The 27416-nt window shown below is 44.6% G+C and overlaps 1 protein-coding gene across 2 annotated transcripts; it reads left to right on the top strand.

Annotated features, from left to right (window-relative positions):
* LMAN2L (lectin, mannose binding 2 like) lies at positions 1-27019 on the top strand. 2 transcript variants are annotated; one of them, XM_008156495.3, is made up of 8 exons: positions 1-235; positions 1422-1540; positions 5092-5209; positions 6002-6084; positions 21587-21748; positions 21841-21955; positions 24847-24966; positions 25279-27019. In XM_008156495.3, exons 1-8 carry the CDS (start codon positions 1-3, stop codon positions 25419-25421), a joined length of 1095 nt encoding a protein of 364 aa, XP_008154717.2. In that variant the 3' UTR covers positions 25422-27019. The 2 variants fall into 2 exon arrangements, with proteins under 2 accessions (XP_008154717.2, XP_027988438.1); XM_028132637.2 differs by lacking the exon at positions 21587-21748 and having other exon boundaries at positions 40-235.
* The last annotated feature ends 397 nt before the right edge of the window (positions 27020-27416 follow it).

Here is a 27416-nt window from a genome sequence, read left to right as displayed (position 1 = left end):
ATGGGGCGGGCTTTTAGTGAAGGGACAGTGGTGAGAAAGATGGCGGCGACTCTGGGTCCCTCTGGGTGGTGGTGGCGGCGGTGGCGGTGGCGGCGGCGTCTGTCTGCTTGGGATGGGTCCAGGATGTTGCTCCTTCTCCTTTTGTTGGGGTCTGGGCAGGGGCCCCGAAAAGTCGGGGCGGGTCAGACGTTCGAGTACTTGAAGCGGGAACACTCGCTGTCGAAGCCCTACCAGGGTGAGGCGCCCGGGACGAGGTGATCGTGCATGGGGAGGGCTTCGGGACCTGAGATCCTCGGTAGAGGCGGGCGGCGACGGGCTTCCTGGCCCGGCCACTGCCGGCGATGGCTAGGGGCCCACGGGGACTCCCGCGGAGTTTGGGAACTACGGGTCCGAAGGGCAGGGGTCAGCCTCCCTCCCACTCCCGGCGCCGCACTAGCGCTGGAGGTTCCCAGCAGGTCGTCCTGGGCCCTCGGATGCCGCCAGGGCTAGGCCTGAACGCCGGGGAGGAGAGAGAACTGCGAATGGGGGCGAGTGATGGAGGGCCACTAGCAATGAGCCAGTCTCCGGATGGAGTTACGGAGGTGCTAGAAATAAAGCAGGAGGCAGAGCTGGGGCAGAACTTGGCCCAACGGAGAAAGAAGACAAAATTCTGTTGCCCATTAAAACACCTGTTCTTCTCCAGTTCAGGAGTCCTGTTGATGAAAGGGGCTGGCAGCTTTGCTCTGTTAGGGTTCATAGATTTCTAGGCACAGCTTATCAACTAGAACACTCACGTAGGCTTCAAAGAGGACCAAATCAGTGCAGTTGGCTTAACTAACACAAGCCGGTTTCCCCACTGCAGTGTAGGTAGGGGGACAGCAAACAAGCAAACACAGACTCCAAGTGGAAGAGCACCTTCACTCCTGCTAAGGGTGATGATTTGTTCACTTAGTTAGCAGATGCACGGGGTGTCACCATTGTGTGTGTCCCAGCTAATGCTGTGGGTTATGGACACAGCTCTCACGCTCAGTTGTAGTCTCATGTATCTGCTAAAGCCATGCTTGGATTGTTTAAAGAATGTGATTAAGCCCCAGAAGCCTGAGGATCAAGCTCTTTTTGGTTTAACTGGGGTTTTTTTTTTCTTTCGTGGAGCTACAATTTACTCACAATTAAAAAGGGAAGAATAGATCTGAGCTATGGTTACTCTGGCATAAAGTGTTGGATAAAGCGATAGCTCTGATGTGCTTTGGGGTGTTCACTTAAGAAGGGCTTTGTGAAAAGAAGCTGTAAAGATGGTAAGGATTTAAGATTTATGAGTGATAGGTGGGAAATTGACATGAAAGGGGGGAAAAGAGATGACTGCAGCTTTTGGCGGGCCTTGGGGTGGCTTTCTGAATGGGTTGGTGTTGAAGAGTACGAACAGATCTACTTACTCCCTGTAGGTGTGGGCACTAGCAGTTCTGCATTGTGGAATCTGATGGGCAACGCCATGGTGATGACGCAATATATCCGCCTTACTCCAGATATGCAAAGTAAACAGGGTGCTCTCTGGAACCGGGTGGTAAGAACCTTCCTCCCTCCTGTGTTGGTGACCCAAAACGTTTGCCAGAGGCATATTGGCTTAGCTTTACTGCCTATTTGTCTCCTGTGGTTATTAAAGGTTTTCATTTCAGAGGTTATGATGCCCTTCATAATGAAATCAGATATTTAGAGAAATGCTCTCTCTTGCCCTAATTATAGCAAACAATTCTTTTTTTTTCTGTTGTCTGAAATGTCTTTAATTCAGACATTTAATTCAGACTTGGTAGTATGACTTCTTGGAGGTTAATAACTCATGTTTAGTTACTTTGCTTTGTAAAGTAGAAGACTGGCCTTTTAAATTTATCTGAAACTTCATCCTAGTTTCTCCCCCTCCCATGTTAATTCACTTTAAGTTTTATTGTCATGTGAAAGCCACTTTGAGCCCTTGGTCATTTTATCTGTCCTTCTCTGGACCTTTTCTAGCTACATTGTCTTCCTTTGAGGTATGGCGGCAAGAAGTGAATGCAGTATTCCTGGTGTGGCTGATTTTGTACAAGTGTAAGATGATGCTTTCTTTTTGGTTTCCAGGGCTTTTTCAAAATCTTTTATGACCGCTTTACTTTTGGGAATGGCCTTGGCATCCTTGAATACTTTTGGATTCACATAAGCTAAGACCTTACTTTTTCATGTTTTTTTAATCATTAGTTTTAGATAAGTGAACCCCAGACAAGAGCACTGTTTCTTCTCCCTGCTCATTTTTATGTGCAGAGAATTCGAAAGGAGCAGAGGGAGAAGATAAATTTCTACATGAGCCATCTGCACAAGGGGGCCCCTTGCCCCAGGTTGTAGTGCTGAGCTTGTTCCTGGACAGTGTATGGTAGCGTGTTCTGGAAGAAGAGGTGAGGGCTGCCAGTTGAAAGACTCGGGTCCCAGATGTAGCTGTATTATACACCCACTGTGAGCCCTAGGCGGTTAGTTACTGTCTCCGTTTTTAGTTTTTCCATCTGTCAGATGCACTTCATAATACCTATTCTACACGCCCACCAGAATTGTTGTGAGAATAGACATGAAAAAGCTTTGGAAAGCTAATGTAGTTACAGAAATGTACGTTGTTATGCCTTACATCTGTTATAAGGTGCATTGATGGAGGTCTCTGGGTTACTAAATTTTTCTATCCAGGGTTCAAAACTTTGCTGCTGTCTTGCTAGCTGTCTCTACATAACTCATAGCAGCAATTCTAGTCTCTGGTTTTCCTGCCCTTTTTCAGATTCTCTGCTACCTGTATTTTAAAAAAATATTTTTATTGATTTCAGAGAAGAAGGGAAAGGGGGAGAGAGAGAGAGATTGAAACATCAATGATGAGAGAATCATTGATTGGCTGCTTCCTGCATGCCCCCTTCTGGGGATCAGGCCCGAGACCTGGGCACGTGCCCTGATGGAATCTTGGTTCATAGGTCTACACTAACCTCTGAGCCTCACAGGCTGGGCTACCTGTGTTTTTTTATAACTGGCTATCAGAAAGAGCCTTGGAGTTGTTTCTGAGTTACGTATTTGGATAGGAAGCATTGGTTTGAGCAGTGGGTTCTCAAGTTTGGCTGTCTATTGGAGTCAGTGCCTGGATTCCACCCCCAGAGATTCTGGTTTAATTGGAATTGGGTATGGCTTGGGCATTGGGGTTTTTCCTTCAAGCCCTCTAGGTGAATCTAATGTGCAGCAAAGTTTCAGAACCACTGTTAGACATAGTCCTGATCAAAACTGTATGGCATTGTGCTACAGGAGGCCAAAGATAAGTGGCAGACACCTCTTGGCTGAGTATGAACCTCTCGGGCCTTGCCCTCTTCCCAGGGACATAATACCCACTCTCTGGCTATGGTGCAGCTTTCTGCCACTGAATTTCACTCTTGCCCTGGAATCTAAATGTAACAGCAGAAAGATGATAACCCAGAGACTGGGTTCATCAGAGTAGGGTTAGCTGTTGGAGAATTTAGAAGTATCCGCACCCCTTTCATTTGGAATATGTACTCCTAATGCTAACACTTTTGGAAGATTTCCCAGAAATTAAACTGAAAATGATCTAGCGATATGTTGCTTGAGAGCCAGAACAGTCTATTTGGAGAGCCTTTGGCTGAACCCCATTGGTCTATCTGCTCCTCCTTCTCTTTCTTCATGGTGAACTTGAACCAGGAGCCTCTCTAAATCAAATACCCACTCTGGTTTCTACTTGAAAGTGTTCAACTATTTAAAAAAAAATGTTTTTATTGACTTAGAGAGAGAGGAAGGGAGAGGGTGAGAGAGGCAGAAAAATTAGTGACATTAATGAGAGAAACATCAACATCAATCGGCTACCTTCTACATGCCCCCTACCGGGGATCCAGCCTGAAACCCTGGCATGTGTCCCTACTGGGAATCGAACTGGCAACCTCCTAGTGCATGGGTTGATGCTCAACCTCTGAGCCACACTGGCGGGGCATGTTCAACTATTTAGAGCACTTACCTCCTCCATTTCCCCAAGGTTTGCTACACAATTCAGAAAAAGAAATAGGAGTCTGATTCATACCCACCTCCTTAAAATTTTCCCACCAGAGGCTATCCCTGTGGTGAGGATGGGAGTGGTCTCCTTTGGTGCATTTATGCTTCCTGGCCATGGGCATGAGGTTTGGGGGGATTGTAACCTACCCCTTCTCAAGGGAACTCCAGCTTATCCCTCCCTCAGCTTGGTATAGGGCCATGTCCAATTAATTAGCATTGTGTATAGCATCTGCTAATTACTTCTGGAAACCTTTGCCTAATGACTTCATTTTTCTTACTCTTTGACAATGAATGAGGTTTTGACCTTCCTTTAAAGTCTAAGCTACTTACTTGTTTATTTTTAAAATTCTTCATTATTGAAAGTATTATATATGTCTCCTTTTCCCCCATTGTAAATGTAAGCTTTTTAGAGTCTTTCTATCAGAGGGGTGATCTTAAGCTGTAGGTGAGTTAATTCAGCCACCTGTACTATACAGGCTGAGACGCTTTGCTGGATGGGTATATGACAATAGCAGTCTCACATGGCATTTTGGTGTCTTTCCTAACTTTGGAGTACTATCCTATTTCTATTGGGAGATGTTGAAGACAATTTGGAGGTTTATTCACTTTTTTGTTTTTAAATATATTTTATTGATTTTTTACAGAGAGAAAGAGAGAGAGATAGAGAGTTAGAAACATCGATGAGAGAGAAACATCGATCAGCTGCCTCTTGCACACCTCCTACTGGGGATGTGCCCGCAACCAAGGTACATGCCCTTGACCGGAATCGAACCTGGGACCCTTGAGTCTGCAGGCCGACGCTCTATCCACTGAGCCAAACCGGTCTCGGCGGTTTATTCACTTTTTATATTAAATCTCATATACAGTTGAATGGCTTTATTTATTTAATTTTATGACACAAACACTTAGCAAGTCTTAGATTTCAGTTTTAACCTGTAGCCTCGTGTTACATGCATTTATGTTTTCCTAGTCTGTAGACTGCTGCTGAGGGCTTCAGTCGTTTTGCATTTCATACTCCTCATTGATCCCAATGTGTGTGTGTGTTTGTTTTTCTCACGTCAGCCTTGTTTCCTGAGAGACTGGGAGTTGCAGGTGCACTTCAAAATCCATGGACAAGGGAAGAAGAATCTGCATGGGGATGGCTTGGCAATCTGGTACACAAAGGATCGGATGCAGCCAGGTATTGGGACCCTGGGTTGCTCTTGTGTAGGGTGTGACTGACATGCTTTTTCATGTGTCCTCTTTTTGAGAAGGGTATGTCCCTACATATCAGCAGTTTTCCCTCTCCCTTGATGTCTGTGGATGAAGACTGGCCCTGTCTAGTCTCTAGAATGGGATCTGAGTCCTCAGAAGGAGCTGAACTTGACTCCTCCTGGGCTGATTTCTTGCTTATTAGTTCCTTCTTATTTCCCTGTGAATCCACCTGGCCTGTTGACGAGGTGAAAGCACTGGCTCTCCTGAGCACTGATGATTGGGTGAGCAGATTCCTTCTGGGCCTTCACAGTGACCCATTCAGCACTCCTGAGTTGGGAGAAGAGTGTCTATTTCCCCCCGTTGTTTGGGAGCCATTGCCCAAAGCAAATGGCAAACTCCACCTCATTGAACCTGATCTCCTTTGCAATAAGAAGTCAAACTTGGGAATTTGGATCTCTCTCAGGGGCATAGTCATCACCAAGTGTGTGTGAGGCAGAATTCTTTAGGGGCGCCTTAGCAACCAGTCGGGATCAGGGTGCAGCTGTAGTGCTAAACAAGGTTGCAGTGGCCTTCTCTCTCTCCCCTGCCTTCATAACAACTACAGCTGTGTGCTGGGTGCTTGTTACAGCCATGCACTTTCCTGGGTGCTTTTACATGTTTTCTTGTCTTAATTGAGGCCTGAGAGTCATTTGAATTTTACCTTTTCCTCCATCATAGTGAATATTATTCCTTTATCTTGGCTTTATTTCATTGTTCATCATCTGTTCTCTCCCTCTAGGGCCTGTGTTTGGAAACATGGACAAATTTGTGGGGCTGGGAGTATTTGTAGACACCTACCCCAATGAGGAGAAGCAGCAAGAGGTAATGGCAAGTGTCAGAGCTTAGGACAGCCGCACGGACGTTCCCGTCCTCTGCCTCAGGAATGCTGTTCAGGAGGGAGCAGAGGGGCTAGGGCGTGAGGGGTTCACTTCTCCTTCCTTCGTCTGTTGAACTTCAGCAGTTAATGCATTTCTCAGGGCTTTTTCTAGAGAGAGCTGTGTATGGGCACAGTCCTTTAGGAATGGCCATCTGAACGGGGGCTTTCTCTTTGGCGTTAACAGTGTTCTGTCTTGTGCACATTAGGTGGTTGCTGGAAGTGAGCATACTTGGCTGGTTGGTGATTTGGCTACTAGGCCAGCACCAGAGCAAGCTGATGTATGTCACTCACCTGGTGACTTAATATATCACTGCCATGTCCTCCTGCAGTTTGTGCACCCTTTCCAGCATCCTTTTCTTCTTCCTTTCCTCAGGAAGCTTCTTTTTTGTTAGCGGACCCTAAGGTTTCTGTAGTATTTTCTTAGGCTAACAGCATGTTGGTACTCTCTGCCTGATGGCCCTACCATCAGGTGGTGGGAACATGGTTATGACAGGTTGTTGCTAGGCATCCTGTAGCTAAATAATATTTAGCAGGAAAGGAAGTATTAGGAATGGAAGTAGAACTCTCTTTATTTTTACCCCAAAAGTTTATGAAATATTTCAAACTTATAAAAAATTGGAAGAACAGATCATTGTATATTCAACAACCAGATTCAACAGTTTTTAACATTTCCCACAGAGTTCACCTTAGAGGATGTGGAAAGTGAGACCTGAGTTAAGAGAATAACCTTTTGTTATGAGTCAATTACAGAGTTGTTTGTGGGCCCCTCTTAACTCCACCATCATCAAACCCTGTTCAGGCGCCACACCCTGGGAATCTGGAGCAAGACCAACATGGTCCTTGCACTCAGTAGCACTGATGTGTGAGAGTCCTGGTGGGGGAACTAGGGGATGTAAAGTGAAGCTATAGCAGCAGCATCTAACCTGGGGTGGGGGTCCTGGGTGGTGGTGGTGGAGGTGGCGGTGGGGAAGACTTTTTCCAGGAAATGACATTTACATTAAAGTTTGCAAAATGAGGAACCAGTGTTTCATGCTGAGGGAAAAGCATGTGTTAAGGTGATGAAGTGAGAGGAGGGACAGTGAGTGTGAGGGCACAAAGGGGGATCAGAGAGAGATGAGGCTAGAAAGAGAAACGGGGCCAGCAGCCTTGCCACGTTGCACAATTCCAGGGGCTCCCATTCATATTGCATTCTTTTGTATTGACACTGTTGTCTCTTGGGCATGTTAACTGGACACTGAGATTGAGCACTGTCTCCTTGGGTGGTTGGTGGTTTGGCTGTTTAGACCAGCACCAGAGCACGGGTGTGTGTGACTCATCCTCACCGTGCGCACTGTGGGGCCAGCTTCTGAAGGGTGTGTTCCCGTTAAGGAGTCTGGACTGTGTTCTAAGGCGGTAAGTGCATTAAAGGATTTTAATGAGGGGCATGTCATGACTAGGTTTGCTGTTGTGCTGAGGAAATAGTGGTCGGTAGAAATGCATTCGAATAAGAGGTCTGGGCTGCAGGGCTGACTAGAGTTTTAAACCTGCCTCTCTGTGAATTGTTCAAATTGTCTTAGCTTCCATTTCACCATGAGGTACTATTAATTCTGATTTGAGAGGGGATATATGGGTTTATTTTGTAAGGAGAGTAGCCATTAATCAGAAAAATTAGTTGCAGATGGTAAAAAGCAGACTTCTTTTCTGGCTAGCTATTATGGTTCTCACTCCCAACGGCACATTGGAATTCCCTAGAGAGCATTTAGAATGCTGATGTCCAGGCCCAACCTCAGAGAGTCTCATGCCATTTGTCTTAGGTAAAGTTTAGCCAACCTTACTTTTCAAAGCTCTCCAGGTGAGTTACATGTATAGCCAGGATTGAGGAGCCCTGGACCACCATTGAGTCCTTGTTTTCTTATTTATTTATTTATTAAACAAATTTTAAAATTAAAATAAAATTTAAAAAACTAATAAAAGCAAGTTTTTGTTTTCTCATGCTTGCCATTTTACAGATAGTCTTAATCTTCAAATCTCCTTGTAGTCAGTATTATTTTTCCCATTTTACCAATGAGATGCTCAAAGAAGGTAAGTGTCTTGCTCAAGGTAACGGCCAGTATAAAGTGGAGTCAGATTTTGAGCACAGGTCCACCTGATTCCCGAGGCTGTGATTTTAGTTCTGGTTGTTACCTCCCAGCACTGTGTTCTGCCGGGTGGATTTCCTTGAGAATGGAGAAACTCGTTGTCCTCGTGAGCTGTGCAGATGCAGTACATAGATCTCCTACTCCGTGCAGAGCGTATAGGAAGTGCACTCCTTCTACCTCCCAACAACCTGGAACTACCTTGGAGGCTAAGATCAGATGTGTTTTGTTAACAGCATGGTTTACTATTTGATACAATAGGTAAAGGTGACAGCCATTGTTCCATGCATTTTTATATGTATTATTTACTTATCAAAACAGTACTTTGGGGTGTATGTTATTTTTATCCCTACAGTATAGGTAAGAAACTAAAGTCCAGAAAGGCTAAAAAAACACACACAAAAAGACTTGTTATTGACACACAGGTTTGTGTTTTAAAAAATATATATTTTTGATTTCAGAGAGGAAGAGGGAGAGAAAGATAGAAACATCAATGATGAGAGAGAATTGTTGATTGGCTGCCTCCTGAATGCCCCATACTGGAGATCAAGCCTGTAACCTGGGCATGTGCCCTCACTGGGAATCAAACCTTGAACTCCTGGTTCATAAGTCAATGCTCAACCACTGAGCCACGCCAGCCGGGCCAGATAGTGGGTTTGAAATCAGAGACCACAGTCTCATTTTGATTTATTATTTTGAGCACATAAGGATAGAGAGACATATATGGTGCCTTTTAAAAGCTTGCAAATGTCATGTGTAAAGATGTGCTGGATGAGGAGGACAAAGAGGCTGCAGGAGGGGTTTTGAACAGTTCATCAAATTCCTTAAGTTGCTGCAGTGAAAACGTTTCTCTGGTTTCTTGTTACCTTGTCACCAGAGTACACATGGCCTTGTTGCTCAGCTCACTTCCTACCACATTTGTCCACCAGGAAATACTAGGAAAATGCTAGCAACCATTGATGCACCTGAGAAGGGGTTTAAGCTTGGCTATCTGCATCAGGACAGGTTGTCCAAAGTAACAATTTCCTCACCAGCGATATAGGGATTGCAGTTTAGTAAGTAGGTCAAGAGCTTGCGTATTTGGGAGTGCAGGGTACTACCTGTGTCATAGTGAGGTTGCCAGATCATAAATCATTGTTGAAATAACAGCTGAAGAAATAGAAAATCTGGATAGATAAGTAAAGAGATTGAATTAGTAATTAATAGTAACTCAGTCCTAACCAGTTCGGCTCAGTGGATAGAGCATTGGCCTGCCCACTGAAGGGTCCTGGGTTTGATTCCAGTCAAGGTCACAGGTTGTGAGCTTGATCCCCGGTAGACGGTGTTCGGGAGGCAGTCGATCAGTGGTTCTCATCATTGATGTTTCTATCTCTCCCTTTCCCTTCCTCTCTCAAATCAATAAAAACATATTTTAAAAAAAAGAAACTCACAAAGAAAAGCCCAGGACTAGATGGTTTCACTGATAAATTCTACCAAATATGTAAAGTAGAATTAATATGGAATTCTTCTCAAACCCTTACAAAATATAAAAGGAAGGGACACTATCAACTCATTCTTTGAGTTGGTATTACCCTGATATTAACACTAGGTTAGGACATCACAAGAAAACTACAGACCAATATCTTTATGAATACAGATGTAAAAATTATCAACAAAATACTAGCAAACCAAATCTATTAACATGAAAAGGATTATACATCATGACTGAATGTATTTATCCTAGAAATTAATGTTTGGTTTAATATCTGAAAATTAATATAATAGACCATATTAATAGAATAAAGGACAAAAAACATTTGGTCATACCAATAGATGTGGAAATAAGTATTTGACAAGATATAATACCTCTGTGATATAAAAGCACTCAACAAATCAGGAATAGAATGGACTTCCTCAACCTGATAGAGGGCATCTGTGAAGGACCCTCAGATAACGTACTTAATTGTAAAAGACTGAAATCTTCCCCCTAAGGTCAGGAACAAGACAAGGATTCTGCGTTTGCCATTTGTATTTAACACAATCCTGGATGTTCTAGTCAGGACAGTTAGGTAAGAAAATAAAAACATCAAGATTGGAAAGGTAGAAGTAAAACTTTCTATTAGCAGATGACATTATCTTATATATAGAAAATTCTAAAGAATCCACAAACTATTAGAACTGATAAATGAATTCAGCAAGGTTGTAGGACACAAGATCAACATACAAAAATCAGTTGTATTTCTATATATTTGCATTGAACAATCAGAACATGAAAGTAAGAAATTCCATTTACACTGGAAAGGAATAAAATACTTAGACATAATTTAACTAGAAACAAAATGCTTAGAAATAAATTTAAGAAAACTTATACTTTGAAAGCTATGATATATTGTTGAAAAAATTTAAAGATTAAATAAATGGAAAGACATTCTGTGTCATGAATTGGAAAACTTGGTATTGTTAAGATGGTGATACGCCCCACATTGATCTACAGATTTGATGCATTCCCTGTCTATCAAAAATCTAGTTGGCTATGCAGAAATTGACAAGCTAATCCTAAAATAAAAATTCAAGAGAATCAGAATAGGCAAAATAATCTTGATAAAGAAGAGCAAACTTTGGAGGACTCACAATTATTGACAGTATTACAGATGTCCCCCATTACCTCCCTTTTTGCCTCCTTCACCCATGAGCAATTGATTTTTTTTAATATATATATGTTATTGATTTTTCACAGAGAGGAAGAGAGAGGGATAGAGAGTTAGAAACATCGATGATAGAGAAACATCGATCAGTTGCCTCTTGCACAACCCCTACTGGGGATGTGCCCGCAACCAAGGTACATGCCCTTGACCGGAATCGAACCTGGGACCTTTCAGTCCGCAGGCTGATGCTCTATCCACTGAGCCAAACCGGTTTCGGCGAGCAATTGATTTTTGATAAGGGTGCCAAGACAGTTCAATGGGGAAAGAATTGTCTTTTCAACAAATGGTACTGGGACAACTGGATTTCCACAGGGAGAAAAAGGAAGTTTTTCCAACCTCACCATACACAAATTTTAACTCAAAATAGATCAAAGAACTAAAGGTAAAAGCTAAAATTATAAAACTCATAGAAGAAAATAGAAATAATTTTAGGCAATGGTTTAGGCAATGGTTTCTTAGATACAATACCAAAAACAAAAGCCACAAAAGAAAAAAAATTAGATAAATTAGAAACTTGTGCTTCAAAGGATACCATCAAGGAAGTGATAAGACAACCCACAGACTGGAAGAAAATAAATGTAAATTATATATCTGATAAGGGACTTGTGATAATTCTTTTTTTTTTATTTTTTTTTATTTTTATTGTATTTATTTATTTTTTTAATTTCTTTATTGATTAAGGTGTCACATATTTGTCCTCATCCCCCCATTCCCATCCCACACCCCTCCCCACGGATGCCCCAACCCCCTGTTGAACTTAACCGTTGGATAGGCTCATATGCATGCACACAAGTCCTTTGGTTGATCTCTCCCCCCTCCTCCCAACCTCCCCTATCCTCCCTCTGAGGCCCGATAGTCCGATCGATGCCTCCTTGTTTCTGGTTCTGTTCTTGTTCCTCAGTCTATGTTGTTCATCATTTCCCCTAGATGAGCGAGATCATATGTCACTAGATATATACTTATAAGAACTGAATGTGAGACGAGCAACAATAGTCACGCTGACAGGCAAATGAATCAGTCTGTAGTGAGTTTCTTTCTGGACCAACAGTTCTTTTGAGACCCAATTTCAATGTCCACCAGTTCCTTATGTGTACAGTGATAATTCTTTATATGTTCTAGATACAACGCTAATGAAAAAGACAACCCAATTAAAAAATGGCCAAAGCATCTGAATAGATATTGCCCCCAAGAAGATATATAGATTGCCAATAGACACATTTAAAGATGTTCGACATCTGTAGCCATTAGGGACATACAGATGAAAACCACAGCCCTGGTTAGTGTGGCTCTGTTGAGCATTGTTCCATGTGCCAAAAAGTTTCGGGTTTGATTCCTGGTCAAGGCATATACCCGATTGTGGGTTTAATCCACAGTCAGGGTGGGTATGGGAGGCAACCGATTGATGTTTCTCTCACATCAATGTTTCTCTTTCCCACTCTCCCTCTCTAAAAAAATCAATACAAGCATTAAAACCCACAGTGAGATGTCACCTCACACTCACTTGTATGGCTAAAATGGAAAAGACAGATGATAACAAGTGTTAAGGCTGTGGAGTAATTGGAACCCTCATGCACTGCTGGTGGGAATGTAAATGGAGCAGTTGTTTTGGAAAACAGTTGGGCAGGTCTTCAAATGCTTAAATGTAGAGTTCACCTAATCCAGCAATTCCATTCCTAGGTGTGTATATTCAAGAGAAATGAAAATATATCTACATAAAAAACTTTTACGTAAATGTCATAGTAGCATTATGATCACAGCTAAAAAAATGAATACAACTCAAATAATGAGTGGATAAACAAATATGATGTATCCTTACAATGGAATATCATTCAGCATTAAGAAGTGAAGCACTGATATGTGCTCCAATGTGGATGACCCTTGAAAACATGCTAAGTGAAAGAAGCCAGTCAAAAAAGACATATTTTATGATCCCATATGTACAAACTGTCCAGGCAGGTTGATCTATAGGGCAGAAAGTAGATGAGTAGTTGCCTGAAGCTGAGCTAAGGTGGGAGTGGAGAGAGTGACTGCTAGTGGGCAAAGGGTTTCTTTTTGGGGCAGTGAAATGTTCTAAAATTTGTTGTGGTAATCATAGTCTTAACTCTGAATATACTAAAAGCCACCGAATTACAGACTTTAAATAGGTGAATGGTAATATTGTGTGAACTATATCTTAGTATTGCTATTTTGTTAAAATGTTGATTCAAGGATGACTTGATCATCTTAGCATTATGAAATCATCAGCTGACAGTCCTGGTTCCTCATGACAGCCCAGATGTTGTTGAGAAGTTGCAGGGAATTCTGGGAATGGGAGTGTCTTTTTTCAGTTGAAATCAGTATGATGACAAGAGGCCTTCTGGAAGGAGAGCACAGAAGTGCAGCCCTTTGCATCCTTGGCCTCATTCTTCCCGGGAGACACTGGGCCTCCCTCCATGAGGTGAGACTGTAGGTGGGAGAGTGGGGAGAAAGCTCAGGGTCCCAGGTTCGGCCAGCTTGGAAGCTGAGTTTGAGGTACTCCCCATGTTTTATAATGTGATCATTGTTTTTCCTCCTTTGAAACTGGAAGAAAATTAACAATACTGTGCCATCCAGGTTAAAAACACATTCCCTTGCCCTAGCTGGTTTGGCTCAGTGGATAGAGCGTCAGACTGCGGACTGAAGGGTCCCAGGTTCAGTTCCGGTCAAGGGCACATGCCCGGGTTGTGGGCTTGATCCCCAGTTGGGGGCATGCAGGAAGCAGCCAATCAATGATCCTCTCTCATCATTGATATTTCTATCTCTCTCCCTCTCTCTTCCTCTGAAATCAATGAAAATATATTTTTTAAAAATATTCTATTTTAAAAAAACCAACAACACATTCCCTTGATGAAGACACCAATCCCTCTTGGTCTCTTTGTTGTCGGCAGAAAGAATCTTTACATTATTAAGGGAACTTCATCCTTCTTAAATTCTCTTGTTATCACCCAACATGGATGTGACTTAGGGGTTTTGTTTTGGTCCCAGGTGAGGTCGTGTTTTTCAAGATACTCCTTTGGAGAGTCGGTGTGTGGAGTATTGGCAAGTTCTGATGTAAGTAGGTAGTGAGGCGGTTTCATTGCTGAGAGCTGGTTTTTGAAGGAAGTAGAAATGTATGGCTTTCTGCTGGAATTGAGTGAAGGTGAGGAGGAAATAATGTTGTGGTTTTTTTGAGACAATGAAAGAGAGAGGAAGGAGAAAAAAGGCAAGAGCCTGCTCTTAGCTCTGGGTTAGTTCTTTATTTGGGTTTTGACCTTTTTGAGAATATGATGAAAGATGCAGTTACACAGGATTTTGCATTCAATTTTAGGAAGTTCATGAATTCCTCAAAGTAGAACTGTAGACAAGATCTTCTCATTAACGAGACCTGTTCACATACTATCAGAATGATGGGCAGCAGTGAACTGGAGACATGCGCATTAGGCAGTGTTCTGAATCTTGGCAATTGTAATTGGGGTAGACGAGTCATGAACTTCAGTGTTCGGTGTTTGGGCATACATCAAGTTTAATGCTTTCTGGTTTTAGAGCACTCTATTGAAGTCCTCAAATTACATTATTTTGGTTCTAGTGGGGTCACAACTAACATAAATGGGATTAAAATCATCCCATGAGTTTAAAAGATCATGGTGATGTTCACAAATGTGAAAGTTCCGGACAGTAAGCTGGCAGGAGTGCCCTCAGATGAGCTTTAAGACTTGGGGACAGTCCCTAGGATAGCTTGGTGGTAGTTTGGGAGCTGAGGGAGCCGGGGCCTTCTCATGCTGCCCAATGATGTGAGAACCTCACTGGCGTCACTCTATGTCAGATGGATGTTGCTGAGTTATCCTGTCACCTTTGTACCAGATTCCTGCATAAAGGGTTAGTTGGATGAAGATTACTGTAGGACCAGTGACTTACAAAGTTTTGTAAGCCTGAAAAATGGCTTCTGTGTGTTCCGCCAGTGTCCAAAGGGAGGGTCAGACGGAGGTGTGAGGGGAGATGCCGCAGAAGGGGCATTTGTTTGTTCTTCTTTTTATATTAAAGCTCATTATAGAAAAATCAGAAAAGGCTAAAACAAAACATACAAACAACTTTTTAAAAACAAAACATTGCATCACATGAACATGCCATTTTTTAAAATTTTTCATTTTAAGTTTTTTAGATATATAGAAAAATTGAGAAGATGGTGAATACTAGATTCAGACTAATCTTTTAAAAATTTTGACATAGTTTCAGACTTACAGATAAATTATAATAAAGAATTCAGGGTGCTCTTTACGCAGATTCCCCAAAATGTTAATGTCTTATTACATTTGCTTTGCCGTTTTTGTTGTTCTTAATCCTCACCAAAGGATATTTTTTCCATTGAGAGAGGATGGAAGGGAGGGAGGGAGAGAGAAACATCGATTGGTTGCCTCCTGCATGCGCCCTGACTGGGGCTGGGAGGGCAAACCTACAACCCAGGTACATGCCCTTGACCGGGAATCAAACTCAAGACCCTTCCATTCACAGGCCGATGCTCTAACCACTGACTTATCCTGGCAGAGCACTTTGCCTTTTCTTTTACCTTTGTGTGTGTGTGTCTGTGTCTCTCTGTCTGTGTATATTTTCCTGAACTAAGGAGAAAATTGCCTTTCTTTAATATGCTCTCTTTATTCTAAATACTTCACTTGTTTTTCCTAAACACAAGGAATTCTCTTATATAACCATAGCACAATGATCAAAATCAGGCACTTAATATGGATATCAATACTATTACCTAATTTACTGACCTTATTCAGATTTCACCAGTTGTCAGATCTGTCCTTTATGGCAAAAGAAAGCCCAGATGCCAGGTTGCATTCAGTTGTCATGTCCTTCCTTCGACCTAGAACCATTCCCCAGTATTTCTTTGTGTTTCAGGGTAGAGACGTAGTTTTTTGTTTTTGTATCTCACAGTATATACTAAGCATTTTTCCATATTGGTAGATATTGAGAGCTGTGTAGCTCTCACTGAGTGACTGAGCCAGGACTCTGGGCTCCGGCTGCCTGTTTCAAATCTGCTTTCACTACTCAGTTCCTGTGTTCTCGCTCTCTCTTTTTTTTTTAATCCTCACCTGAGGATATGCTTCTTGATTTTAGAGAGAGAGAATGAGAGAGAGAGAGAGAGAGAGAGAGAGAGAGAGAGAGAACGGTAAGAGAGAACATTGGTTGGTTGCTTCTTGTACGCAACCCGACCAGGATCGAACCCACAATCTAGGTATGTGCCCTGACTGGGAATCAAATTCACAACCTTTTGGGGTATGGGATGATGCTCCAACCAACTGAGCCACACTGGCCAAGGCAAAGCCTATTAAACAAGTTCTGTCCTCTTAAACAAGTTTTCTTACCTGGAAATGGGAATGCCAATACTATAACCGAATGGGTTGTGATAATTAAAGGAATGCATATGTGCTCATTACTGATACAGTGTCTGGCACAGAGTAAGCTCTCAGAAAGTGCTAGCTGACCTCACCACTAACTGATACTCACAAGGGCCATCCTGCAGGTGTCTGCACAGTAGCCATAGTGGCTCCGTTCTCTCCTACCCTGTTTTTCTTCATATCTGTCTAGGTTCAGGGAGCAAACTCGGCCGGCTTACTCAGCTGCAGGATGGTTTAGTTGGAAAAACTGCCCTAAAGAGTGGCTCCCAAGTTCATGAGCTCCTGTTGGTTGGAGACAGTTTCACTGGTCTGAGAGTAAGAACAGTGAGGTGACTTTTGATAGATGCTAAATGTTTTATTATGACATTACATATTTCTGTCTTTGGTATTAAAATGTTCATTTGAAAATGATATTTATAGCCGAAACCGGTTTGGCTCAGTGGATAGAGCGTCGGCCTGCGGACTCAAGGGTCCCAGGTTCGATTCCGGTCAGGGGCATGTACCTTGGTTGCGGGCACATCCCCGGTGGGGGTGTGCAGGAGGCAGCTGATCGATGTTTCTAACTCTCTATCCCTCTCTCCTCCTCTCTGTAAAAAAAAAAATAAAAAAAAATCAATAAAATATTTTAAAAAATGATATTTATAAAAAAGTGATGTTTATAAAGATGGTTGTCTTGTCATTATTGTATTTTAATGTATTTAGTAGGTCAGAAAACCACAAGGTAAACCTGTTAACCTCCAAAATATTTTTGGAGATTTTACTGGTCCATGACAAGCCAGTGGTCTGGGAATTACTGCTCTAAACTGTGTGTTTAGCATTGTGGGTATATATGAGTACCTGTAAATAATGTTTCTACCTGGAATTCATTCATTTAGTCATGGATTGAATGAACATTTATTATTTATTGACTCCCTCCTGAATGCCGGACACTGTACCAGATGCTTTACACGTCTCATTTCGTCTTCATCGTTAACCCTGTGTGCCCTGTGTTCTCCCTGCTTCCAGCAGGAGAGGGAGTCTCAGCTGGTGGAGCTCACCCCACGTTATGAAGCTGGGAGTGGCGTGGCCGCAGTTAGAACAGCTCTCCCTGCTGACAGGCCATGTCTGCTCTTTTCTGTTCAGTGGTTCACAGCTCGTATGCTTCGGGTCTGGGGAGTTTTAGCACAGGGTTCGAAACCCACAAGTTCACGGATCTCCTTTCAATCACGATATGTTGAAGGTACAATTATATGTAGGTGCCCTTTTTTAAAAAGCAGCCTTGCAGTACAAAAACGTGAAAGCATTTCTCCACCCTCCACACAGCGATTTACACAATAGGCAGGAGTTCCTCATTCTTGGTGACTCTTCAGTTAGGATTGAAACTGCCACCTTTGCCCGAGTCATTGTGATTCTTCAGCCTCCGGTCCCAGCTCCATTAAGGCTGCCTTCCAAGGAAAGGAACGATTGTTAGTGGGTACCCAAGAGACACTCCTCGGACTCCTGACTGGGCATGGAAAATAAGGTGCATTTAAATACTTAGTATTCATGTGAGGGCAAAGTCGGAGGCCAAAGTCATGAGTTACTGAAGGAGACAGAGGTCAGCTCTCAAAAGCTGTGGGGCTTTGTCCAGTGCAATGTTTCTTAAATTTGGCTGTACATTGTAGCCATCTGTGGTGCTTTTAAAAATATAATAAACCTGTTCCCTACTCTAGACCTGCTGAGGCGATTCTAACTGAGGAACACATGTAGGTGCAGCTTAAAGCTCCCTCAGTCACCTCTGTTGGGATAATTGGGTGCCTCACCAGCCTGGGACCAGTAAGGCCCCCTAAGGTGGAGGACGGTTCTAGGCACTTTTGAGTTGGTAAATGAAGCAAGCCTTAGGATCATCGGAGCCCCTGGGGCATTTTTCATCCCTTCCTTTCCTAACTGTTCACTTAGGAATTTCTTGTCAAGCCCATTTCTGTAAAGTGTTTGGTGACATACTCACAAATCTGTTGTTCTAGAGCAGCTATTTCCAGCCTTTTTCATCTCATAGCACATAAACGAATTACTAAAATTCTGCAGCACACCAAAAAAATATACTTTTTGCTAATCTGACCAAAAAATCAGAAGGTATAATTTAAAAATATGTATATATGTATTTTTAATAAACATTTTTATTGACTTCAGAGAGGAAGGGAGAGAGAGAGAGAGAGAGAGAGAGAGAGAGAGAGAAATATCAATGATGAGAGAGAATCATTGGATCGGCTGCCTCTTGCATGCCCCCTACTGGGGATCGAGCCCGCAACCTGGGTATGTGCCCTTGACTGGAATCAAACCCTGGGACCCTTCAGTCTGCAGGCTAATGATCTATCTATAGAGCCAAAACTGCCAGGGCAAAAAATGTATTTTTATTGATTTCAGAGAGGAAAGGAGTGGAAGAGAGAGACAGAAACATCAATGATGAGAGAGAATCATTGATTGGTTGCCTCCTGCATGCCCCACACGGGATCGGGCTCACAACCTGGGCATGTGCCCTGAGCAGGAATTGAACCGTGACCTCCTGGTTCATAGGTCTACGCTCAATAACTGAGCCACACTGGCCAGGCCAGAAGGTATAATTTTGATTCATTTGCACCGGACAACTATTGCTGTGTTGGCTGTTGTCTTTTAAAAAAATCTATTTTTATTGATTTCATAGAGGAGGGGAGAGGGAGAGAGATAGAAACATCAATGATGAGAGAGAATCATTGACTGGCTGCCTTCTGCAACACCCCCTACTGGGGGTTGAGCCCGCAACCCGGGCATGTGCCCTTGACTGGAATCGAACCCAGGACCCTTCACTCTACAGGCTGATGCTCTGTCCACTGAGCCAAACCAACTAGGGCTGTTGTCATTTTTTTATTTGACAGTCTAAGGGAAAAGAGGTCAATGTCCCTGACTAAATAGTCAGATATTGCATGTTTTAAAAATCTTTGTGGCACACGGTTGAAAATTGCTGTTCTAGATGACAGTGGTAGAAGAGTACATTTTGGCAGTTTATCGTCACTGATTCATTTCCTCTCCTGTAATAGTCCTGTACACATTTCACAGTTGGGAGCTGCTCTGAGGCCCACCCTAAACTCCTTACTGTGGGATCTGGCTCCTGCCTCAGCTCACACCAGCCCCTTCCTCACTAGCTGAGTTTCAAACACCTGTGTCTTCTAGTCCACGAATATGCCAAACTCATGCTGCTTTGGGGGACTGCCTCTAACTACCTGGGTCTCAGCTGTTGTCTCCTTATTGGTCTCTATTGTATCACCTCTTCTGTTTTCATCACAGTATTTATCACAGTCTGCAATTTTATTTACTTAGAATTTGTCTCTTCCACTTTATTGTCAGCTCCATGAGAGCAGGTTCCTGTCTATGTTGTTTCCCATTGAACTTAAAGCACTGGAACAGTATCTGGCTGTAACAGGTCTCAGGAAGCATCCGAGGAAGGAATGCTTTGTGCTCTACACCCTTACACACCCTTCTCGTAGGGAAGGGCTGAACTGAGCCAGTGTAGGTATCTCTTGTTGCTAGTACTGTAGCAAAACTATCCTTGAACCACCTGCCATGTTTCAACACTCCCATGGAGCTTTGCCTTGCCCACATGTTATAGGTTATATATTTGGAAATATATGTCCACAGGCTCAATTAGAGGGTAAATGATCCCTTTGGATTCATGTTCATTTCACAGCCTCTCACGTGCTGGGCTTTTTGTCTTCTGGGCACTAGCTATATTCTGAGATCCTGGGCAGTAAACAGCATCTTGAATTTGGAAGAACTTAGCGCTGTCTCTCCCCTTGCCATAGAAATACTGCAGTCTGGGTACAAACTTTGGCCTGACCTGACTCTCAGAGACATAAGTGGGGCCTGCGTGGATGGTGTAGTGCTGTGTGTTTTATAAAGCTGCTGTAAGCTTCAGGACCTTAGAGAGGTCTTCCCAGAGGACTTCTTTGCGGATCTGGTGATAGTAACCCCTCCTCTCCTCATAATGTCCAAGCACCTGTGCATATAGTTTTGCCTATAATTTTGAGAGGCACAAGGACTTGAGTGCCCTCCACGGACCCTAAATTTCTGTTTGGGGATTGAGACTGGTTTGCTCACCCACCACTGCTGGGTCTTAGCTTTCCGATGGCTGTTTCTTTCTGACTTGGTCTCCTGTCTTCTGTGCCCTCTCTTGTTTTCAAACCTGTTGGACCCTCTCAGGCTCAGAAGAGGCGATATTCTCCAGGAGTCCAGGTATTCAATTCTTGACCCACCATGGCCATCCTTTATTCCCTGTGTGCTCATCCAACATTTGCTACTGTTTAGAATCCATGTGGCTCTTGTCTCAAGAGTCACCAATCTCTGATTGTGGGTGCATCTTCACCTTGCATGTTGATATTGGGGACAGTGTGGAACTCACCAAGTGGCATGTGTCATGTGACCTCTCCTTCCATCTCCACTGCCTAGCACTGGGCTTGCTCTAAAGGGTAGCTCATCATTTCTAAGGAAGATGTGCTCCTACAATTTTGTTGGAGAGAGAGGGCCTCTGAAGTAGGGTGGGAAAGTGGGAGGGATCTGGGGAAACTTGCAGTGGGAGAACCTTGCTCTGTGTGTTATTGGGAGAAGTTGTGGCTGAAGCTTAACTGGGCTGGAAGGTTTTTTGGCTAAAACAGTCATGTTGGCTTGACTTGAAATGGGCAACACCATCCAGCAGCCTGATTCTTTTTGAGTCCTAGTCCATTTGGCATCATGTGCTAATAGGATTTTAGAATTTGAAAGGAACTATCCTGAATGGAAAGATTTTCCTGATCAAAAGATATTTTCAGGATACCTGTTGTGTGCAAAATACTTGGGGGTGGGGGTAGGGGGAGAATGGGCTAATGTGGAGACATGCAAAAAAGCATAACAAATTATTTTTTCTTAAAGGAGTTTACATGGCAGTTGGGTAGATAGGGACATAAACACAAAAGCCACTAGCGTGGGGCAGAAGAACAGTGCACAATGGTGTTCTCGGGGAGGAGGTTAGAGCCTTAGAGGGACCATGTCGGACCCACCCAGACCTGTAGCAAGGAGGATCCCTGAAGACAAGGACAGAGTTAGTCGCTTCCTGGGCCATATCACTTGAGTGTCGGTTCTAGCGGGTTGTTGATGATGAGGCTGGGCTATTGTCTGGTCGCTGTAAGGTGCTCAGCTTGTATGTGCACAGTTCTTGTTGCTCTTTGCACAGGCGCTCCTGAGAGTACTTCCTCATTGTCCTCTGCTTTTCCTTCCCTGCCTTCCTAGCGGGTGTTCCCCTACGTCTCAGCCATGGTGAACAATGGCTCCCTCAGCTATGACCATGAGCGGGATGGGCGGCCAACAGAGCTGGGGGGCTGTACGGCCATTGTCCGCAATCTCCATTATGACACTTTCCTTGTGATTCGCTATGTCAAGAGGCATTTGACGGTGAGTCCCTGTTCTGGACCAGTTGGCAGTATGGGCTGTCTGGCTCCTGCTCCCGGGGCCTGGTCCTGATTTCTCTCTTCTTTTTATTCTAGATAATGATGGACATCGATGGCAAGCATGAGTGGAGGGACTGCATTGAGGTGCCCGGGGTCCGCCTGCCCCGGGGCTACTACTTTGGCACCTCCTCCATCACCGGGGATCTCTCAGGTACTACCACTGCTCTTCTCATTTGCCCTGACTGAGGTCATGTCTCAGTGGCCAGGCCGTGGTGAAGCTTCTCAGAGGCCAGAGCCAGACAAGCAGGACTCTGGGAAGCAGGTGCCCTGGGAGTGCTTATCTTCCTGCATTCTCGTATCCAGATTCCTTGAGACCCCAGGCGTCGGCTGGCCTCGGACAGCTGTCCTAGGAGATGGTAGGAGCTACGGGAAAGTAGTGTTTGCCTGTTCAAGGAGCCAGCTCTCCCGCTGTGTTTTGAGCTCTGCACCTTTCTGACTCTGGTGCCACCTTTCTAGTTCGCTTCCTCCCTCCCACTCCTAATGTACTTAGTTCCCCTTCTCTGAACAAGGCTTCTCCGTGACTCTGCCGGCCCCCCAGGCCCTGCTTTGTGCTCAGACTTCTGGGTTTCATGTGTAGAGATGCTCCCGTTTCCAGCCATTCTGCTCTGAACACACTGCCCTGGACCCATGTCTCGACTGTGCATTAGCACTCTCCTAGTGAGAGTGACTCTGTGTCTCTGCCTGCGTGACACTCTGTTCTCAGTCCTGGCTCTGCGTCCTCTCGTCAGCTCTTTTGACCATGTGCCCTGAAGGTCTGTGCCACTGACAGTACCCGCTGCTTGTCTTTCCTGTCTCCTCCGACTTCCTTTCTCCTTGTCCCCATTTGTCCTCCCCTGGCTCCAGTCCCAATCGTAACGTCATTTGAGAAGAGGTAAAGAACCAAACTCTTGGGATTTTTTGACATAATTTATTATGAATAAAGCTAATAGGAAAAGGGAAACACCCATCTGAAATGGGCAACAGCTGCTTGGTTCCAGCGTTGTGGCCAAGAGCAAATGTGGGCTCAGTATGGCCATGCTGTCAGTTTTTCAAGAGAAGCTGGGAATCTGGATTTTTAAAATGAAATCTGATTTTTAAAATCATGGCTTTTAAAAAAAAATCAACTTTATTGAGATGTGCTTTCCATACAACAGAAGTACATAGTTGGAAGAGTTTTTTATTTTTTTTTAAATATATTTTTATTATTGATTTCAGAGAAGAAGGGAGAGGGAGAGAGGGAAACATCAATGATGAGAGAGAATCATTGATTGGCTGTCTCCTGCACGCCCCCCACTGGGGACTGAGCCCGCAACCTGGGCATATGCCCTGACCGGTAATCGAACCGGTGACCTCTTGGTTCCTGGTCGACGCTCAACCGCTGAGCTACACCTGGCTGGGCAAGAGTTTTGACAAATATTTACACCTGTGTCATGACCTCCATAGTCAAGGCACAGAGCGTTTCCGTCACTGCGAGAATTCCCGGTGCCCCTTTGCAGCACTCCGCCCTCACCTGCTCTGCCCTGGCAGCCAGGGGCTGAGTTCTGTGCAGAAGGCTGAGGCTGTGGGCAGAGCTCCCCTGGGCCCAGGCACAGAGGCACAAGCTTTAGATCTTTGCTAGGTAATCTTGGTATGTGTTTCAAGTTGAAATGTCTTCTTTGCATTTTCCTTTAAGCTTACATGTTTCTAGGACCTGTCAGTTAACTTCCTGGTACACTTTTCAATGGGAAGTTGTTCCCAGCTGTTAGAAATGACCAAAGAGAATACAGTCATTTTTTGTTTATCCTAAGGAATCCTTCGCTCTAGGTTTTTGGTGTTAATACCTAGGTTAGTGAGTCTGTGTTCTCTGCCCATAGAATGTCCCTAAATAGAAATTGTGTCTTTCTCGTAAGGTATTTCTTGTTGATACCTTCTTACTGCTAGGCATTGGGTATTGAAATGGCTGAGAAAGTGGGGTGCACTCCAGCCGTCCCAGTCATTGGTGCCCCACATTGTGAGGAGCAGTGCCCTGCCTTTTATTCTGTCCATGGCTCCCACTCAGTCCTGACAGCAAAAACACCGCATTGAAGGCAAATCCAGTTTTTCAGGGTTTGCTAAGGGTCTGCTAACATTCTAAGTCTAAGCAGGTGTAGGTGTCATCCTAGTCATAGAAATGGCAAGAAATCCAACCAAGTAGCCATAACTTCCATGGCATTCAGATTTGTGGTCTCTTAATACGAGTCTCCACTGAGAGGAACAAGAGCTTCTTGAAGAAATGGCAGATCTATGGCAAGAAGTGTACAAGTGGGAACTTTCCAGAAAAGCAAGGAAGATATCAAGAATTACTGGGCCCTGGCCAGTGTGGCTCAGTTGGTTGAACGTCATCCTGTGCACTATAAGGTTGCTGGTTCAATTCCCAGTCAAGGCACATGCCTGGCTTGTAGGCTCGATCCCCCGTAGAGGGTATGCTCTCACATCCGTTTCTCTCCCTGCTTCTCCTTTCCTCTCTTAAAAAAAGAAAAAGAAAAAGAAAAAAAAGTCAATAAAATTTAAAAAAATCTTAAAAAACTTCTGGATTCATGAAAAAAGACTCAGAAACCAACTTGCATTGGCTCCCACTGGAACAAAATGGGTGGAGTTGAGCATCAGTAAGATGTATAACCTCGGTGTATTGAAACATGTCAAATGTGTTTGAATTGATGAGTTTATAACGATGCTTTAAAAAGAGAGAGCTCGCCCAGCATGGCTCAATGGTTGAGTGTCGACCTATGAACCAGTAAGTCAGGGTTCAATTCCCAGTCAGGGTACATGTCTGAGTTGTGGGCTCGATCCCCAGTGTGGGCGTACAGGAGGAGCCAATCAATGAATCTCATCATTGATGTTTATATCGCTCTGAAATATATATAATGTTGTAGAATAATATAGAACATTCCCGTTTCTTATCCTTCCTTATTTTTAGATGAGAAACAGAGGTTGCAATTATTTTTTTTAAGGTCACTGCTAGTTAGCTGTGGAGTCGGAAGCTTGAGCCAAGATACTCCAAGATACCTCTTTTTGAGGGGGCTTGAGCAGTACTTTTTCCTTTAGACAACCATGACATCATTTCCCTGAAGCTATTTGAGCTGACAGTGGAGAGAACCCCAGAAGAGGAGAAGCTGCATCGAGACGTGTTCTTGCCCTCGGTGGACAACATGAAGCTGCCTGAGCGTGAGCATGGGGACCCTGGGAAGCGGCCCACGGTGGGAGGGTCGCAATGCTGGGACCTCACCCTCAGCTCGCAGGGCTGTCTCCTTTGTCCTTCCCCGGAGGGATATGGAGCACTGGCACCTCTTGTCACTTGTCTTCAGATTACAGATGGGCAGGAGGCGGCAGCTTCATTTTTGGATTAAATCATCTGGAAAGGGAGAGTCTGAGTTCTGTCTCCCAGAATGGGCACTGGAACCTGGGGCTTTAGCTTGTTGGTGGTCTTTCTAATGGGTAGGCTCCCAGGGCTGACTTGCTTCTCTCTTGCTTCCTCAGTGACAGCCCCGCTGCCGCCCCTAAGTGGCCTGGCCCTCTTCCTCATTGTCTTCTTCTCGCTGGTGTTTTCCGTGTTTGCCATTGTCATTGGGATCATACTGTACAACAAGTGGCAGGAACAGAGCCGAAAGCGTTTCTACTGAGCCCTCCTGCCGCCACCCCCACTGTGGCTGTTTCCGTGAGGTGTGGGAGGAACGGGCGCTGGCCTGACCACACAGCCCAGTGGTCTTCTCCATTCTCCAGCAGCTGGTCAGGGACTATGTTCTGTCACTGGAGCTTTGAGTTCAGGGACACTGTATTCCCATGGTCATCTGTGAGGACCTCTGACTCTGGTTCAGGAAGCCCACCCACCGCAGGGCAATGCTGCTGTGATGTGCCTTTCCCTGCAGTCCGTCCACCGGGAGCTCAGAGGGTGGAGATAGGATCTCCTGGTATGATGCCAAGATCACAGAAAAGAACTTCATAGCCCAGGATGCCTTGGTGTTGGACTCAGGACCCCCGTGCTTCTCGATTAAATCTGCAAAGAATGGAACACTCCTCATACCTTCCCGCCATCCATTCATTCGTTTTTGCTTTTGGTCTAAGCCTCTGTCCACCTGAGCAGCTCTCCTTGGAAATCTGGGAGGAAACTTCTCCCTCCTTTTACCGTCCTCTTCACATGCAGCCTGAGATCGAGAAGACCTTCCATGCCTGTCTGTTGGAGCCAGGGCTGCAGAACAAACATGTTGCACTGATCCTCATTAGGTGTCCGCAGGGAAGGCTTTCTGCTTTGGCCCGCTGCTCTAGCCTTTCCTTGTCAGCGTGGATCCTGGTTCTGTTGGCGTGTTTGTGATCTTCCCAATGAGGCTCTTCCATTCGGCCCTCAGTCTTGTTTGGCTGGAAGTTGGTGTGCAAGTCAAGAGAAGCTTGGAAGATCTCGTGGATGAGTGGGATTAACTGACACAGACCTGCTACAGGTTTTGACACCAGAAGCAACATTTGCTGAGTGACCCGGCCACATGGAGATGTTTCTGGACCAACCGGAGCCTGCTTAGCTGCATGTTTTGTGTCTGTCATGGTCTTTGGAATCTTTGAGTGTTCAAAATGTAAGAAAACTTTTTCTTATAGCCTCGGCCTGGATACTCCCCAGGAGGAAATCGGGCTTCTTTTTCTTAATGGATAAGAAAGTTGCTGTTCTCTGGGGTCAATAGGCTCTCATCATCTGTGCCTGGAAGAGTTTGTTGTCATTGAGCAATAGAGCCTGAGTGTCATCCTCCAGGGGTCAGCCCTTATTCACTGCCTATTGGACAAGGGGTCACACACCGCTCCACTCACCTATCTGCCTGTGATGAGATTGGTTGATAGAGGGCCCAGAGCTGAGCTCTCCTAGCCTGTGCTTCTGTAGCCTAAGGGAAATTCGTAAAATGGCTGATGGAAACCCAGCATGAGCTTCTGACTCGTGTTCTTCCTTCTAGGCGTGGGTTTAGGAAGGCTCCAGGCCTTTTTGCTGAGCCCGTCAGTCCTTGCTCTGCCTTTCCTCCATTGTGAAATCCTCAGCTCAACCCACAAGGAAAGGAGGGTCACCTTGACCTGGTATGGTCTCTATCCTCTTGGGCTTGCTTATAGCCTTCCAGGTGCTTAATTAGCATCATGGGCAGTAATACTCTCCTGCAGGCAGGATTAAGGTGGGATCTGCATAACCCTTCCCCACCACAGTAGAGCAGCTCCAAAGTGCCAGGGGACCAGCCGATCGAGAGCTTGGCCTTAGGACCAGGTAGAACTGAAAAAGCAAATGGTTCTTTTGTCTTATTTGAGGTCAAGGGGAGATTGGATAGGCCCCTGTGGTGGAGGACCTAGGTGGGCTCTTGAGGGGAAGCATGTGTGAGTGCAGATTTGTGGGTTTTGTGTGATTTCAGCTCAGGCCCAGGGACGCCATCTGACTAGACATGGTGTGTTCTGTCCTAGCTCTTGTATTTTGTCCTGGAAACAAATGTTTGCCTCCGTGAATGGGGCTGGATATTGTTCTGGCCACGGCCCCGCAGGTGTGTCCTGGAGGAGGGCTCGTGGTGTGGCTCTAGCGGCTCACCCCATGGGGCCGCTCTCTCCTCACTGCCACCCTTTCCTTCTGTTTCCCTCTGACTTCAGAGCCTCTTCGCGTG

Source organism: Eptesicus fuscus, chromosome 16 (genome assembly GCF_027574615.1).
Source record: "Eptesicus fuscus isolate TK198812 chromosome 16, DD_ASM_mEF_20220401, whole genome shotgun sequence".
Classification (NCBI taxonomy): domain Eukaryota; kingdom Metazoa; phylum Chordata; class Mammalia; order Chiroptera; family Vespertilionidae; genus Eptesicus; species Eptesicus fuscus.
This window is presented reverse-complemented; position numbering and strand designations above follow the sequence as displayed.

Excerpts from the sequence above, each read along its gene's own strand:
- LMAN2L (XM_008156495.3), top strand. The coding sequence starts at position 1 with ATGGGGCGGGCTTTTAGTGAAGGGACAGTGGTGAGAAAGATGGCGGCG. Across the intron at positions 21,956-24,846 it reads CATCACCGGGGATCTCTCAG|ACAACCATGACATCATTTCC; the intron begins GTACTACCACTG and ends TTTTTCCTTTAG. Across the intron at positions 24,967-25,278 it reads CAACATGAAGCTGCCTGAGC|TGACAGCCCCGCTGCCGCCC; the intron begins GTGAGCATGGGG and ends TTGCTTCCTCAG.